The 15111-nt window shown below is 35.7% G+C and overlaps 1 protein-coding gene across 1 annotated transcript in view; it reads right to left on the bottom strand.

The window, feature by feature from the left end:
* Positions 1-15111, bottom strand: part of lrp1aa (low density lipoprotein receptor-related protein 1Aa) — a 263102-nt gene that overhangs the window by 26948 nt on the left and 221043 nt on the right. Inside the window, exons 69-76 of the mRNA XM_065265952.2 lie at positions 11294-11400; positions 11062-11194; positions 7953-8075; positions 7475-7597; positions 7191-7328; positions 6972-7103; positions 3080-3199; positions 2115-2386 (exon numbers count right to left, since the gene is read on the bottom strand). Of these exons, the coding sequence (XP_065122024.1) occupies positions 2115-2386; positions 3080-3199; positions 6972-7103; positions 7191-7328; positions 7475-7597; positions 7953-8075; positions 11062-11194; positions 11294-11400 (1148 nt within the window). The remainder of the gene's footprint in view (positions 1-2114; positions 2387-3079; positions 3200-6971; positions 7104-7190; positions 7329-7474; positions 7598-7952; positions 8076-11061; positions 11195-11293; positions 11401-15111) is intronic.

Here is a 15111-nt window from a genome sequence, read left to right as displayed (position 1 = left end):
ATTTTTTATGTCCATTTAAATTCACATTTTAATGTATTATTATTATTATTAATTTCTTTTTACTTTAGCTATGTTTGCTTTATTTTGCTGGTTTAACTCTTTCCCCGCCATTGAAGAGTTATCTTGTCAATTAAGAGAAAACGCTTTCCTGTCAATGACGAGTTTTTACAGCAATCCTTATTTCGCTATTATATAGCACTTACAAACACTGAAGCATCCACTGACCCTAAAACAATAAATTCTCTGTGTATGTTTTGATCATCACTCTAAATCTGGGAAATCCAAAAATAAAATCCTTAGAAATGTGGGCATTTCCACTTAAATTTAAAGAAAAGATCCTAGTAAAAAAAGAAGTAATTCAGAAAGCATCTTAACCATTAAAAAATGTCTGAAGATGTATTGACAAGGACTTTTAAGAGGCTTAAAAGTTTCTTAAATGAACAAAACGCGAATAGGGAGACAAAAAAGTGTTGCATACAATGCATGACAGTGAGTTAATAAGACACAACATATTAAAGGTACAGTGTGTAAATTTTAGCGGCATCTAGTGGTGAGGTTGTGAATTGCAACCAATGGGTCAGTCCACTGCTCACCCCTCACTTTTGAAATGCATAGAGAAGCTACGGTAGCTGCCACCTGAAAAACATGCCATCGTCGGAGACAACTAAGTAAAAATGTTTGTCTGTTAAGGGCTTCTGTAAAAACATGGCGGCACAAAATGGCGACTTACACGTAAGGAGGCCCTCGTGTATGTAGATAAAAACGTCTCATTCTAAGGTAATAAAATCAAAACGGTTCATTATAAAAAGCTTGTTATACACCCTTGATAAAATAGTTTTGTGTATTATTTTTCATTTCTGTCAAAAGGTCCTTCTAAAAATTACACACTGCACCTTTAAATCATGCAGGAATCATGTTTGTGAGTGATGATATCTGACACAGCGCAAAAACGCCATAGTGCCAGAAACTAATAAAATCTTGGGGGATGAGCACTGTTATATCATAATTCTTCATCCAAATCTAACCCTTAACACCACATTTAGGGGATTTAGGCTGTAGTTATATCTTATCTAGCCAGGACCGCTGTTTTCATCCTAATTTTACATCCAAGGGCCAGATTTACTAAGCGCTTGCGCCAGCGTAAACCATCATTTTGGCGGTAAATAGCGATGTCGGAATTAACTAAAGACGCGCAGTGGATCATTAGCGCTGAAAAGGTGTGGTCTAGTTCTTTTTGCGACTGACCTGATTGCATATGCATTTCTAGGAGTTTCCTTTTCAGACGCAAACATTTTGGGAGGAGACTATTTAAATGATTCACGCAACGCGATTTACTAATGTTTGCGCATGTGTTATGTATGGCATTTGCGCGACTATTTAACGCCGAAAAAAAGCATGTCTTAAATCATTTTGCGCTCGAAATGGCTGCAATTGTTGTTGCTAGGAGGAGACATCGCAGAAATCAGAGACTGCATGGTAGAAGGGAGAGGATTTCCAGGATCATTTTACCAGATAAGTTCACGCGTCTCTCTGCCTTTATTTATCGGCCTGTATATCACATGCACCTGCAGGAGCATCATCTCTGCTTATTTGCAACCATGCGCTAATTTGCGCTGCTCTTAGTAGATTGGTTGGTCATTATGGAAATCAGCTGTTGCGCCTGTGTTATTTAAAAAGCGCTTTTTTAGTAAATAACCCGCAGATATCACCACTCCCATCAGCGCATTTTTGGAATTGCGCTCATGCGCTAATTTGCCCTGTTTAGTAAATCTGGCCCCAAATCTAATCCTAAACCTTTCGTATCCTGCACGCAGATGTAACGGGTGTAATAATAATATTAACGTTTCATTCTCCTCACTAAGATAAAAGTTTTTGTATTTTCCTTGCTCAAAGTATTCCTTTTATGCAATATTGTTATTTATTTTCAGTTGTTTAACATTTATATTTTCCTCATTTTGTACTGTTCATGCTATAAATTAAAATGTCAAATATTCAGCCTTATATTGAATTGTGCTTTAGAATTTAGGTATTTATTCGTTTGTAACTGTGATTGAAACTGAAATATCATGATGCCATACTGTACGTAAACAGGTTTGTTATGGTGAAGCTCTGACCTCTAGATCAGTCACTCTGGAATCGGTTTGTCGCCGGTTACGGTTTGAATTTGGCGATGCAGGTCCATTAGACGGCTGCTCGAAAGATGAGATTCTGCCGGTGTGCCAGTTAGTCCAGAAGATCCGTTTGGATTTAATGTGCAGGTCCATTGCGTCAATTCGGACGTTTGCATCTCCCTGGAAGGCTTGTTCGTATATCCAGTTTTGCATTCCAGGATACAGACTGCGAATTTCATTATCATCTGCGACGTACAGAACTTGTTTATCACTGCCTAGAATGAAACAATGGACGTGAAGAGAAAAGAAACTGTAATATCTAAATACAAGCAAAGCTTTAAGTACAGAGTACATGGTTTAAATTTGACATTAATTAATAGAAAGCTGTGGGGATGTTTTATTTTCATCAAAAGAAATGTCATTTTGCAATAACAAATTACTTAAAGCAGTTGTTCTCAAACTGGGGGCCGTGAGATGGTGCCGGGGGGCCCAGTTTTATGACATTTTATAAAATACATTAATTTATCATGAATTCTGTGAAATTAAACCTAAAAAAATAAGGCTAATAGCCAACAGCACTACTTTGTATAATTTAATATGTTTTGTTTAATTAAAATGTTATGTTTTAGAACAAATTTGCCATATATTTTCTTTGCACTGTATACAAGGGGGGCCGCACGTTGAAAAAGTTTGAGAACCACTGACCTAAAGAGTATTTAAAACAACTTATTTTGTGTTGCAAAGCTAGAAAGTAATTCAGGTTGGTAATTAATTAATGAAAAAGTTTCATTTCTGAGTGAACTATAACTTTAAATTGTGTATCCATAATTTTTTATAAATCTTATTGACCGCAGTTCCAGGTACAAAACATATCACCAACAATAAAACATGTCACTTCATTACAAAACAAGATATGAAATATGAGCAGTTATTACATAATATTGTAATAGTATTGATATAAAACCTACTGTCAGTTTTGCAGGTGTTGTTGACTTTGGTGAAGTACTTGTGGCAGCTGCATTTGTGGGAGCCCTTTGTGTTGTTACAGATGTGAGAACAGATCCCGAACTGCTTGCACTCGTTTACATCTAACACAGAGAAGAAACACAACTAAAAGCACCAGCAATAGTGATACAAATCATGAAGAGCATCATAACTTATACTACCATTTAAAAGTTTACAGCCACCTGACTTAAATGTTTCAAATCTTTCATACATTTTGATCTGAAGGCATATGTTTGATTGTTTGAAATTACTTATTTGGAGAGAAAAAATAATTACAAAGTCAATTAAAAAGGTTTTAAAAACACGCCTAGATCCAAAAACGAAGATACATCAGCCAATAGCAGCCCAGAACAGATAAAAATCATCAAAACTCAGGAAGCAGCATGATAAAATGTAAATATTTGTAATTTCTGGTCAGAGCGTGGCTACTTTAGGTATACAAAAAAATAATAAGAAGAAGTTAGATTTAATTGAGACTTTTTAGTCACAATTTGCATAGTAAAATAATAAAACTCACAAAAACACAAATCTAATAATTTCTAAACAATGTGGAGAACACGTTAAGTAAGGGATAATGTAGAGGCAGCCGGTAGTTATCGGGAAATAAGCCCCGACAGTGTGATCAGGACCCGACGCGAAGCGGAGGGTCTTATATCACACTGAAGGGGCTTATTTCCCGATAACTACCGGCTGACTCTACATTATCCCGCTTATTACACGGCTACTTGTCACATAAGAAAAAAACTGGACATGAATATGAATTTGAAACATTTTATTGGCATATTTTTTTTAAATTAACATTTTTATCCTTCCGCGAAACTTTGCACAGATGCATAAAATGATCGTAATACCTTATTAAGATCCTCTGCTTCATACTTGTCTGTCTCCATTTTTTTCTCTTTTAGCCAGTCTTTGAGAAGTTTTAATGCCCATTCTGTATTTTTTTGTGTGTTGGCTTCGTAGCTGTCATGCTCTATTTTGTCAAGTTCAGTCTCAGTAAGCTCTCTGTGTCTTGTCGTGGTTGTCCAGTGTTTGTCACAAGATGGCGCCAAACAAACAGTAATCTTTATTGGCGCGGAGCGATCTTACTCGTAAAAGTAGTACCGGCTATGCATTATTATTTTGGAGCGGTTATTATTCGAAAAGAACGAACCTGCAAATGTCTCAACTGACCAATCAGAATCAAGCATTCCAGAGAGCCGTGTAATAATAAAGAATAAGTGACCCTAAGCTTTTGAACTGCACACAGCAAAATCCCCAGTGTTAAATTAACACTGCTCGGTGTTTATATAATCCACACTAAGATTGGTGTTAAAAAAACACTAAATCAGTGTTAAAGTTAATAAGATAATGAAGTGATTGAGTCATTAATAGTGAACACCTGCTGGTCATTCCGTGTCAAATCAACAAAATTTTGGAATTGTTCCTGTCTTAAAATTTTTATTTTGTTGACTCTTTTTCTAGAGAAAGTAATACTAAAATGAGGAAGAAAGCCAAAATATTAAATGCAATAGATAAAATGCCTAGAGTTTAATGAACACTATCATCATCTCTGTTTTAAAACTAAAATTACAACTTGCTTGCAGAGTTACATGGATGATAGGTTTAACTTCTAAAGAACTGCTGTAAATCTGGTTAATAAAGTAAGTCACCATTGTGCCGATTAGTGTTTCCTTTAGTTGGGTACTTGGGTCTTGAAGTTAAGTGTTAGTTTTCTTCTGCTCATTGTGTTTATAAAACACATCCGTTAAAGCAGAGGATGATGAGAGAAATTAAGTCTATAACTGATACTATGTGAAATAGTATGAAAGTATAAGTCTTGGGATTCAATGATATCATAAAAAAGTAATCACTGAATACAAGTGTTAAATTTATGTTCTGCCAACCCTGTGAGGCTCCCATGAAATCCAACAGTGCTGTAAAAGTCCACATACCCTAAAGAGTTAAATATTGTTTACTCAAATCTAATCTGTGGTTTCAATCAGACACACTGAGACATCAACAATCAGCCTATAAAACACAATCATGGTGACAATCAACAACAAAACGTCATGCCGCAATGCATGCTGGGTACCAGGATTGTAGAAAACTCATTCATAAATCCCATCATGCATTGCAACATGACAAAAATTTTGCAACTTTCTTACCATTAACTGTCACCATTGTTGAGATTTGTATCAGAAATCATCAAGTCTCTCTTAAGCAAAAAAAACAACAACATCAAAAAAACACTGAAGCATGACGGCAGTCTTATTCAATACAATGTCATTTGCAAGCTTTTTTTATATGCCTGTTTCTTCATAATTAATATGTGATCAAATGTTTCAATATTTTCTAGAGTAGAATATAATAAAAATAAACAATCTGAGAAGGTCTGGAAGGTTTTCCCTCTACATAAAGCAATGAACAAGTGATCTTACTAAAACATTGTTGCTATTGCTAAAAGAGGAGAGTTAGATCAGTGAAGGTCAAGGGACAAATGCCTAACTAAAGGAAACACTAATCACAGTAATGGTGACTTCAAATGAACTCATAACAAACACAAACTTAAGATTTATTGTGATACATTTTGTGATAAATGTCTATATGACTTGTGAGACATCACGTCAGAAAGAAGATTTGTCTACTAAATCACACGTGTGGATGCTGGAATAGTTGAGCACTTGTATTTTGTTCTGACAGCTGTTTAGAAGTCAAACTTATCCATTTAGAAAATAACTCTGCAAGTTATCATTTTATTTTTCAAACAGAGATGCTGATATGAAAAGAGAGAGGCAAACATGAAAGATTGCAGCTTTTGGAGGCATACACCCAACAGTATTCATCTATTGCATTTAATAATTTGTCTTTCTTTATTATTTTAGTATTTTCTCCAGAAAACGAGTCATCAAAATAAAAATTTAGAGACAGGAAAATGTCCAAAATGTAATTGATTTGAATGACCAGCAGGTGTTCACCATTAATGTCTTAATCATCACTTCATTATCTAATTAACTTTAACACTGATTCAGAGTTATATTTTTAACACCAGTCTTTTTAACACCGATTCTGGTGTGGATTATATAAACACCAAATAGTGTTGATTTAACACTGGTAAAGTTAATTTAACACTGGGGATTTTCCTGTGTGTATTGTATAAATGTTATCTGTGCGAGGAATTAAATATAGCCAGGTTTTTCAAATTCATTACTGTTATATTTCATTTAAGCCTTTATTGTGTGTAGCTCCCACTGCCAGTAAATATGCTTTAAAGCGTGACTTCATATAACAGGTAGAGATCTGTTACATAATCCAATGTCTGATCACAGGATTTTTTTTTTTTTTTTGATTATTTAAAAAAGAATTCGAGAATAAACAATGCTACAAGTAGACATTGTGAATAGAGCAAGCATATGCACCACCTTTAAGCCTTTATCCGTCTATACCTCCTCCCAGAGGGAAGATGATGATGTCCAAGATGAGTAAAGTCTTTAAAAATACAGTTGGCCTTTTTAAAGGCAGAGTGCATGATATCTGAATAACGCTTTGGAGTCGGGCCGACTACCAAAACACACTTGTAGCCAATCAGCAGTAAGTGGCATGTCTACTAACCGAAATCGTTGCCTGGGTTGTGTATGTGTGGGGCGGGTCTATCAAAAGAAGGTCCAGATTCTATTAGGCTAGGGGCGTGTTTGTTTAGGTGATTTCAAATGTCAATATTGGCTTTCAGGAGATCATGAACCCTACCTTTAAGTCAGATGTATGTTAGATGTGTGTATGCCAGAGAGGTGTAGCATGCTCAGCAACCAGCCTGCAAAATTTGGGAAAATTGCCTACAGCAGAGATATTTTCAGCATGTTTGTGTTGCACCGGTACCTGTGCAAATCTGCTGCAGTGTTTTCTGGAAGCCGGGTCTGCAGGAGCAGAAGCTGTCGGTCCGGTTTATCACACAGTGGGCTTCTTCTCCGCACAGACTGCGGTTCTGGTGGCATTCGTACAGACCTGAATCTGTTCAGAGACACAAAGCACACACATCAATTATTGATTAAACATCAATATAAGTTTAACAACTTCCTCACGCACAGATCAACACACCTTTCTTGTTGCAGCTGATCTCGTCGGAGCCGTAGTCCTCACAGTCGTTGAAGTAATTGCAGCGCAAGTCTGCGCTTATACACTTGCCGTTACTGCATGTAAACTCGTCCTTACCGCAGGGCACATGGGCAGGGGTTTCTGAAAAGCAACAGAGAGCAAAAGATTCACTTTAACAGAGGTTTGATAACACAATCGTTTGGTTTAAGGTTGAGCGTTTGCACTAAAGAGCACAGGCAGATATCACATCAAACAGACGGCTTTTAATAGATCTGGCAGTTACTCACGGCAGTTTAGTTCATCGCTGTTGTCTCCACAGTTGTCAACACCGTCGCATTGTTTAGACACTGGCAGACACACTCGGTCATTATGGCATCTAAACTGTCTGGTGGGAGGACATTGAAATCTTTCTGTGCCACAGAGATAAGTGGAAGATTAGGGAAGACATTGCTTGGTCTGAATGTAAAGATGTGAAAGTCTTTATGGCAAAGCAGCATAAAAGAAAGAGACCAAACTCTTGACATTTAAAACTACAACCTTATATATAGTTTGATGACATGCATCATGGGATACGTGAAGACATGTAATGTGTGATCAAACGCTCAATTTTATTAAATATTGATTTATAGTTTTAATTCAATTTTTTTTGTTTTGCACTGCTGTTACTATGATAAGAGTATATTCATACCCTGATATAAGAGTCATATTACATATGGTCATATGATAAATAAAAGTGAGAAATAAGACAAATAATAAATGACTTACTGCACTCTTCTGGGTTTTCATCCGAGTTATCTCCACAGTCATCCTCACCATCACACCTCCAGGACAGCGGCTTGCACAAAGTGTTATTACACTGAAACTCATCCAGGAGGCAGTATCGACCCACTGACACACACACACACACACACACACACACACACACACACACACACACACACGGTAACTCATCTGTATTAATTTCAGCACATCATTTATCATGTGTCTTGTGTGTGTTAAACATTTGGCTTATCTTCAGAAAAGACTCCATGAATATTAAATCCCTCTCCAGAGAGTTTGAGTCCTGTAATTAACACTGCAGGCATTGATTTAAAGCAGGTACTGTTTAAAGAGATACTTAAGTCTTTACTGGGAAAGTACTGGGCTGCGTTAACCGAAACCTTCTTAGCTCTACGTCATTCTTAAGTTGTACCTTAAGCTGAACCTTATCGTTAATATGCGTTTCCCAAAATGTTCTTAGTTACGTGTACCTTATGTAAAGCCCGGAATACACTGCAGGATTTTTGCCCTCCTATAAGATCATTACCTTATCACACTGTGCGACATGCATCATTTAAACTCGGGTACGAGAGGCATGTAGACTGTACGATGATGACACGGAAGCCTCGGCAGCAGCGTCACACGTTGCGCAACGTCAACAGCATGCGCTCATGGTAAAAAAATACCGGCGCGCAGGTCGTAGCAGCAAACACACTGTGCGGTGATCATGCTGAATTTCGGACACTACTATCGTAGACTATCTTTGGACGCAAGACCAGGAAAACGGCCATCTTTCAACCTCTCTCATTGTATGACATAGGACCACCAAGAGCCACGATCACAGAAATCGTGACGATTGTTTCATGATGGCAATCTTTCGTCATATTAAGTTAGACCTGTTATATTATGGATACCAGATTATTTAAAAATCATAATTGTTGACTTCCCTAATTGTGAATATTAATGTTTATAACTTTTAGGCAACGGCATAACATATTCTTCATAAACATTCAAAAGAAACTGCTCCACTTGATTACTGCTTGTCTTTAAATGTCAACAAATTTTCCTTATTCCCCTTATTGAGAACCCCTGATATAAATTATTCTTTCAAGTGAAGGCATAGCGGATGCATTGGAGCAGTTTATGCATGATACGTTTCGACAAGAAGTTTCGGGCTTTGAACGGGTTTGATATAAAATAAAGGGCTCTATCTTACACCCGGCGCAATGCAGCGCAATGCGCGACGCAAGTGTCTTTCGCTAGTTTCCACCCTAATTTTCACGTTTAGCGCCGCGTTGTTTAAATAGCAAATGCATTTGCGCCCCCTTTTGCGCCCATGGGCGTTCTGGTCTAAAAACGAGGTGTGTTCAGGCGCATTGTTGGCGCGTTGCTATTTTGAGGCAACTAAAATAGACTACGCCATTGACCAACAAAAACCTGGTCTAAAGTCTAAAGTCACTGGCGCAATGTGTTTTATGTTATTTAAAGAGCGCATTAGTAAAATGCGCCTATAAACGGGAGGACAACGCAGGTTTGCTTATCACAAGGTACATGAATGCGCAGCAGCACAAAAATGCTTTTAAATATGAAAGATTAAAGGATTGAATGTAAAAGATTATTATTGAATCTCTTGGACATAAATGAGGACTAATTATGAGACGTTAGAAGGCGCAAAGAGCTGCTTCACCTGCAGCCTGGTAAGTAAATAAATGCTTTGCTTTAAACAAATGCATCTGTTTTTAAATGTTTTTTTAAATGCTACCTCACGGATTTATTGTATATGATTACTCTGTACCTGTGGATATGGTGAGATGAGAAACATTTTTAAGTAATGCTTAAAAAAACTCTTTGCTAAAAAACCGCTGTCCAAAGTGCTGAAATGTGAGGAGAGCCGTTTGTAAATTCTTTATCTCCTGTTTGTTACAAATAAATTATTTTTAGAGTACAAACCTTATCTTACATACTTGTAAATTATGTTTTGATGATATTGGATAGCCATACATTTAAAGCAATTAAAAGCCTGCTTTTTTACTTCCATGACTAAAAGAAAACGGGTTTTAAAAGTTTTTAATAAAAAATAACAATTTCAATACAAGTGAAAAAAAACACAATTATTTAACATTAATCTTAAACTGGGGATCTTCTTCCTCCGCTTAGTTTTTCAGTTTACAAAGTCCGTCATCTAAATAGGGATAAGAGATAGCGCCAGTGCAACTTGCCTTTAAAGGGGATGAAAGCTGAGTCTCTCATTCGTTTACTGCACGTTACGCCCAAAATACTCCCATTACAACAGGACCAACCCTTTTCGACCATGCGCTCGGTGCACAAACCATTTTTCCCGTCGTTAAATTAGCAAAAGTGGATTCGGACACGCCCATTTAGATGTTGCGCTGTGCGCTTTAGACAATGCGCTTAGATCGTTAAAATAGGGCCCAAAATGTCAAAGGTTGGATTTAGTTGTTCGTCATTTGAAATATTTTTTACAAGATAGTCCTAATAAATTTAATTTGAACTATTTCTGAAATGCTTAAAATGCTTAATAAAAACACTGCTATCTCATAATGCAGCAAAGTACCCATTGCATAGAGGAAACAACTGATTGATATCAACCTATTCAACAACATTGCCATGGACAGCACCTGGTAACGTCGTACATAAGAAAGTATACCTTAAGAAACCAGTTAAGGTACAGTTCTGGAAACACGCCTACAAAAAGGCATACCTGCAGTTAAGATTTAACTTAAGAGTCTTCGTAGCGCACTAAGAGACAACATTATCCATGAACTGTCTAATCATCATCATTATACATGGTGATTTTGGCAGTATTACTGCATTTGTCTAATGTTGCGCATCTAGCGCAATACATCCAGAAAACAAACAATGTGCATATTTTTGCAGAAGTACAGTATATTGTCTGACCTTGTGCAGCACCGCTCCCGCTGCCTGGTTCTTCATGTTATCATTTTGTAAACTAACATTTTAAGAATCAATTTTTTACATTTGTGAATCAATTTAGAATTGTCCACTAAATTTCCCCCTACCCCTGATATGAACGTAATAATAGTTTTTATTTTCAGCTAAACTATATGTGTGTTTGCATGTGTGTATGTTTAACCTCCAGCATCACAGTTCTCCTCATCGCTGCCATCCATGCAGTCTGCATCTGCGTCGCACCTCCAGCGGAACGGGATACAGTGACCATTCTTACACTGAAACTGGTCATTATCGCATTTCATGTCACAACCGTGCTAAAAAACAAACGAACAATCAAGAAGTATTTACTATTCATGACAAATAGATCAATGCATGTGTTTTATTGCTCCAGGTGTGTATAAATGATTGTTTACCTCATCCGATCCATCAGCACAGTCATGGTCTCCATCACACTTCCATCGGCCAGCGATACATCGACCGCTAGTGCATGCAAACTCACTCTCAGAGCATTTCCTAGGCACTGACACATACACACACACAATGACAACCCTTACACATTAAATCTATTACATTGTTTCATACATTCAGAAGACAGGATAGATTCATTTACTAAACTAAGCTGTAGGAGGAGGGATTATGGGTATTATGCTTGTTAAAGGGTTCATTTACCCCACAAAAATGACAATTCTGTCAGAATTACTTGTTATCACATTGTTTTAAAGTATGACTTTCTTTCTTTAATCTGTATTTGCACAAAATAAGTTTGAAATATTAGCAGTGTAGAGTTACAGCATAAAGTGACCACAGCCTGTCAAGATCCAACAAGGACACAAAACATCATCAAAGTCAACCATGAACCTTTGTGTAAGAAACAGCCTTACATTTAGGCTGTTATTCAGTATAAATCTTTACCCACATAATAATTTTTTGCATACATTCACAAAAGCTCTGAAAACGTCTTGAGCCATTGGTCGCAATCCATCAAGTTATGAATATGTGGAGAAAAGATTTAAAATCTACAAGCAAAGGGCAAGTTTTTCACTGAATACCCATACACAAAGCTATCAAGAATTATGAGCATACCGTACAAGTCGTATGGACCACTTTTATAATACATTTAATGTGTTGTCCCTTTTGGATTTTGACAGCATCTGTCCCCATTCACTTTCATTGTGTGGAAAGAAGCAGAAGAAAGAAAGTCAATGGATTGGGAAGAAAATGAGGGTTATTAAATGATAAAAGATTTTCAGTGTCATTTTTGGGAAAACTCTTTATAGGCATACAGGTCAAACAGGAGAAACAGGGACAGATGAAGGTTCAGGTGGCTATAAAACAAACAAAACATACACTGGTCAAAAACTGGAAAGTATTTAAGAATTTTTGGAATCACTTTAAAAGTGTTAAGTTTGTTGTCCTTTGGTGTGACACCCCCAAATTATATATTTATATAAATATTTTTAGTCAAAATGTATGTTAAATTACATAATCATAAACATTTTTGCAGATGTTTCTTGCTTACTACTGACAGGTTAGCTGTGAAAAGCGAGGTCATTAACTGACACAAAAGCCACAGGGACCACAATGGAAATAAGCATGAGGATTTTTTTTGTTTATTTTATCCTCGACAGTTTATTTTAAGATGTGTATGAACAGGTCTTTTGGATTGTACCTGTTTTAACTTTTATTGTCAAATAAAAACAAACAAACATAGCCTAAAACATCCTTTGGTGTGACAGAAACAAAGGTGAAAGAGGCGGTGAACAGCAGCTTTAGTTTTATCAATGAAAGCCTAAATATAGTGCTGTACGCGCTAGTGTTTTTAAGCTAGAAGTCATGTTCAATGTATAAACATTGTGCTCGTTACCGCAAGTTAATTCAAGAGGCGGAAAGTGGCAGTCGGATGTGTTTTTGACTACCTCTGAATGTGGTCGAAAGTGGACAAGCTCAAAAGTTGTCTACTTGTGATCCGATCGACCAAAAGGTATAAACAGCTTCAAAGAAGCATTATAATCATTTAAATAGATTTGTTTAACTCCTTTTTTGTTCATTTTTTTAGTATTCTTAAATGCAATAATTATAATGTTTTTGCAGAAAATGTTTACTGTAATATAGTGAAAATAAGCATTTAATGTGATACTTCTTTGTTTTTAGGACAGAATAAATCGAGGGAGAAAATGAGTGGGAGAGAGACAACATGGAGGTATAGAGAGAAAATGAACAGGGATCCACAGAGAAGAGAGGACGTCCTAAAATAATGATGCAGAGAGTAAGCAGAATCAACAATATACCTTACAAAAGAAAAAAATCTAAATCTTATTGAATATTGTTTGAATATTAATCATATTCAGATTTGATGTGCTGTAGGGAGGCTGTAGAAGAGTTTCAGTAATATTTTGTTGATAACATTTTGTTTACAAAAATTTTTCAAAATGCCGATATCGTTTATATCAAAAATAAACTTTATTTTATTGACATATTAAAAAAAGAAACAAAAATCACTTTCTCTTTAATCCTATATCTACCATTTCCGTACTCTGATGAGACAAACATAAAAGCATCACAATTGTTTCTGTTTGTTTTAATCTCAAAATATCTTAAAGAACAGTAGTATCGCATCGCAGTAGGGGAAATATCATCAACCTTCATTTTAAAAATAAAATAATTTTCAGCTGTTTCGAAAGGAGGACAGCAAAGTTTGTCTTGTATTTATTGAAAATGTCCAACATAATATACTCTAAAAATACTGTTTTTTACTCATGCTGGGAAAATATTGGACAGAAACACCGTTGGGTTTAAAGACCCAATGCTGGGTTATTGTTACGCAAAAGCAGGATTTAAACAACCCAGCATTGGGTCATTTTTAACCCAGCAGTGTTTCTGTGGAATATTTACACAGCATGGGTGTGGGGAAAATTATGTTTTTAATAATTTTACATTAAATACGTAACGCTACATGAAAATACGTGTCTAAAAACAAAGTCCCCCTCATGTTTTTTTATACAAAAAAAAAAAAAATTTCAAACTGCACATACCCATATATGGACTACTAGTCAAAAATTGACATTTGGCTTAATTTGATTTTTAGAGAAGAATGTAACTTCTTAAAATAATTTTTTTATATATATATTTTATATATATATATATTTTTTAAATAACATTTAAATAAAAAGTAGCAAAGAATAGATGTCCAAATTAACATGTTTTATAATCAGTTAATATGTGGCTCCCATCAAGACATTTTTTTGAGTCTCATTTTCATAATCTCACCTTTGGTTTTCTGACTGTCTAGCAGCAAGACCACACAAGCTTCTCAATATTATCATCAATAATCTGTCACTGACAGTTAAAGAGAAATGTGGACATTTTGAAAATGGAAACCTACCTCTAACTCACATCAAGTGCCAGTGTGAAATCAAGAATAAACACAAGATACAGGTGACAGGTGAATGAACAGACATCATGAAAACATGAACACATGAAACATTGATGTTCATTAACAATGTGATTATGATCAAGTAACTTAAAATGGCAGTGGTCAGATGAATACTAACCTATTTCATTTCATACCACATAAGGAATAAATAAAGTCTATAAGCAGTGAAAGCTATTAAAGATGCTACAAAATATAACTTGTCTACATCATCAAGAAACAGGATTTAAAACTCATTTTAATGCTACATTTAGTTGCGTATCTGTATTAATTTCATTAAATGCATTTATTTCCAAGTCAAAATATGTGATGATTCCAAATTATTATTTGCTATTAACAGTGTAAAGTTTGTAACATTAACCTTAATTAGGTTTTAGAAAATGTGCATTATCTACAACAATATAGCGTAAAACAATAAATTGTGATTAGTGTTTACGGTGCTTTATTGCTCCACATGTCATAATGTGTTGTATTTAAAGCATGCCTCTGGTTAGGGCTGTGCAATTAATCGTTTTTGTTTTAATTTACATTTGTGATTAAAACAATTACAAAATCAGGATAATCGAGGTAAATATTTTTGTGCGATTAAAATATAAATTGCATGCTGCTAGAACGATATGTTTGTAAAGCACTGCTAAAGGCACCACTGCTTTGACACATGTACCCTATTGCAACACTTACTTAGTTAAAAGTTAAAAGAGTAATCCTGTTAAATAATTGTGACTTTGATTGTTAAAAAAAATAATCCTGATTACGAGTGTGCCCATAAACTAGCAGCCATACTCTGGATGTGTGAATATA

Source organism: Paramisgurnus dabryanus, chromosome 14 (assembly GCF_030506205.2).
Source record: "Paramisgurnus dabryanus chromosome 14, PD_genome_1.1, whole genome shotgun sequence".
NCBI classification, from domain to species: Eukaryota; Metazoa; Chordata; class Actinopteri; order Cypriniformes; family Cobitidae; genus Paramisgurnus; species Paramisgurnus dabryanus.
This window is presented reverse-complemented; position numbering and strand designations above follow the sequence as displayed.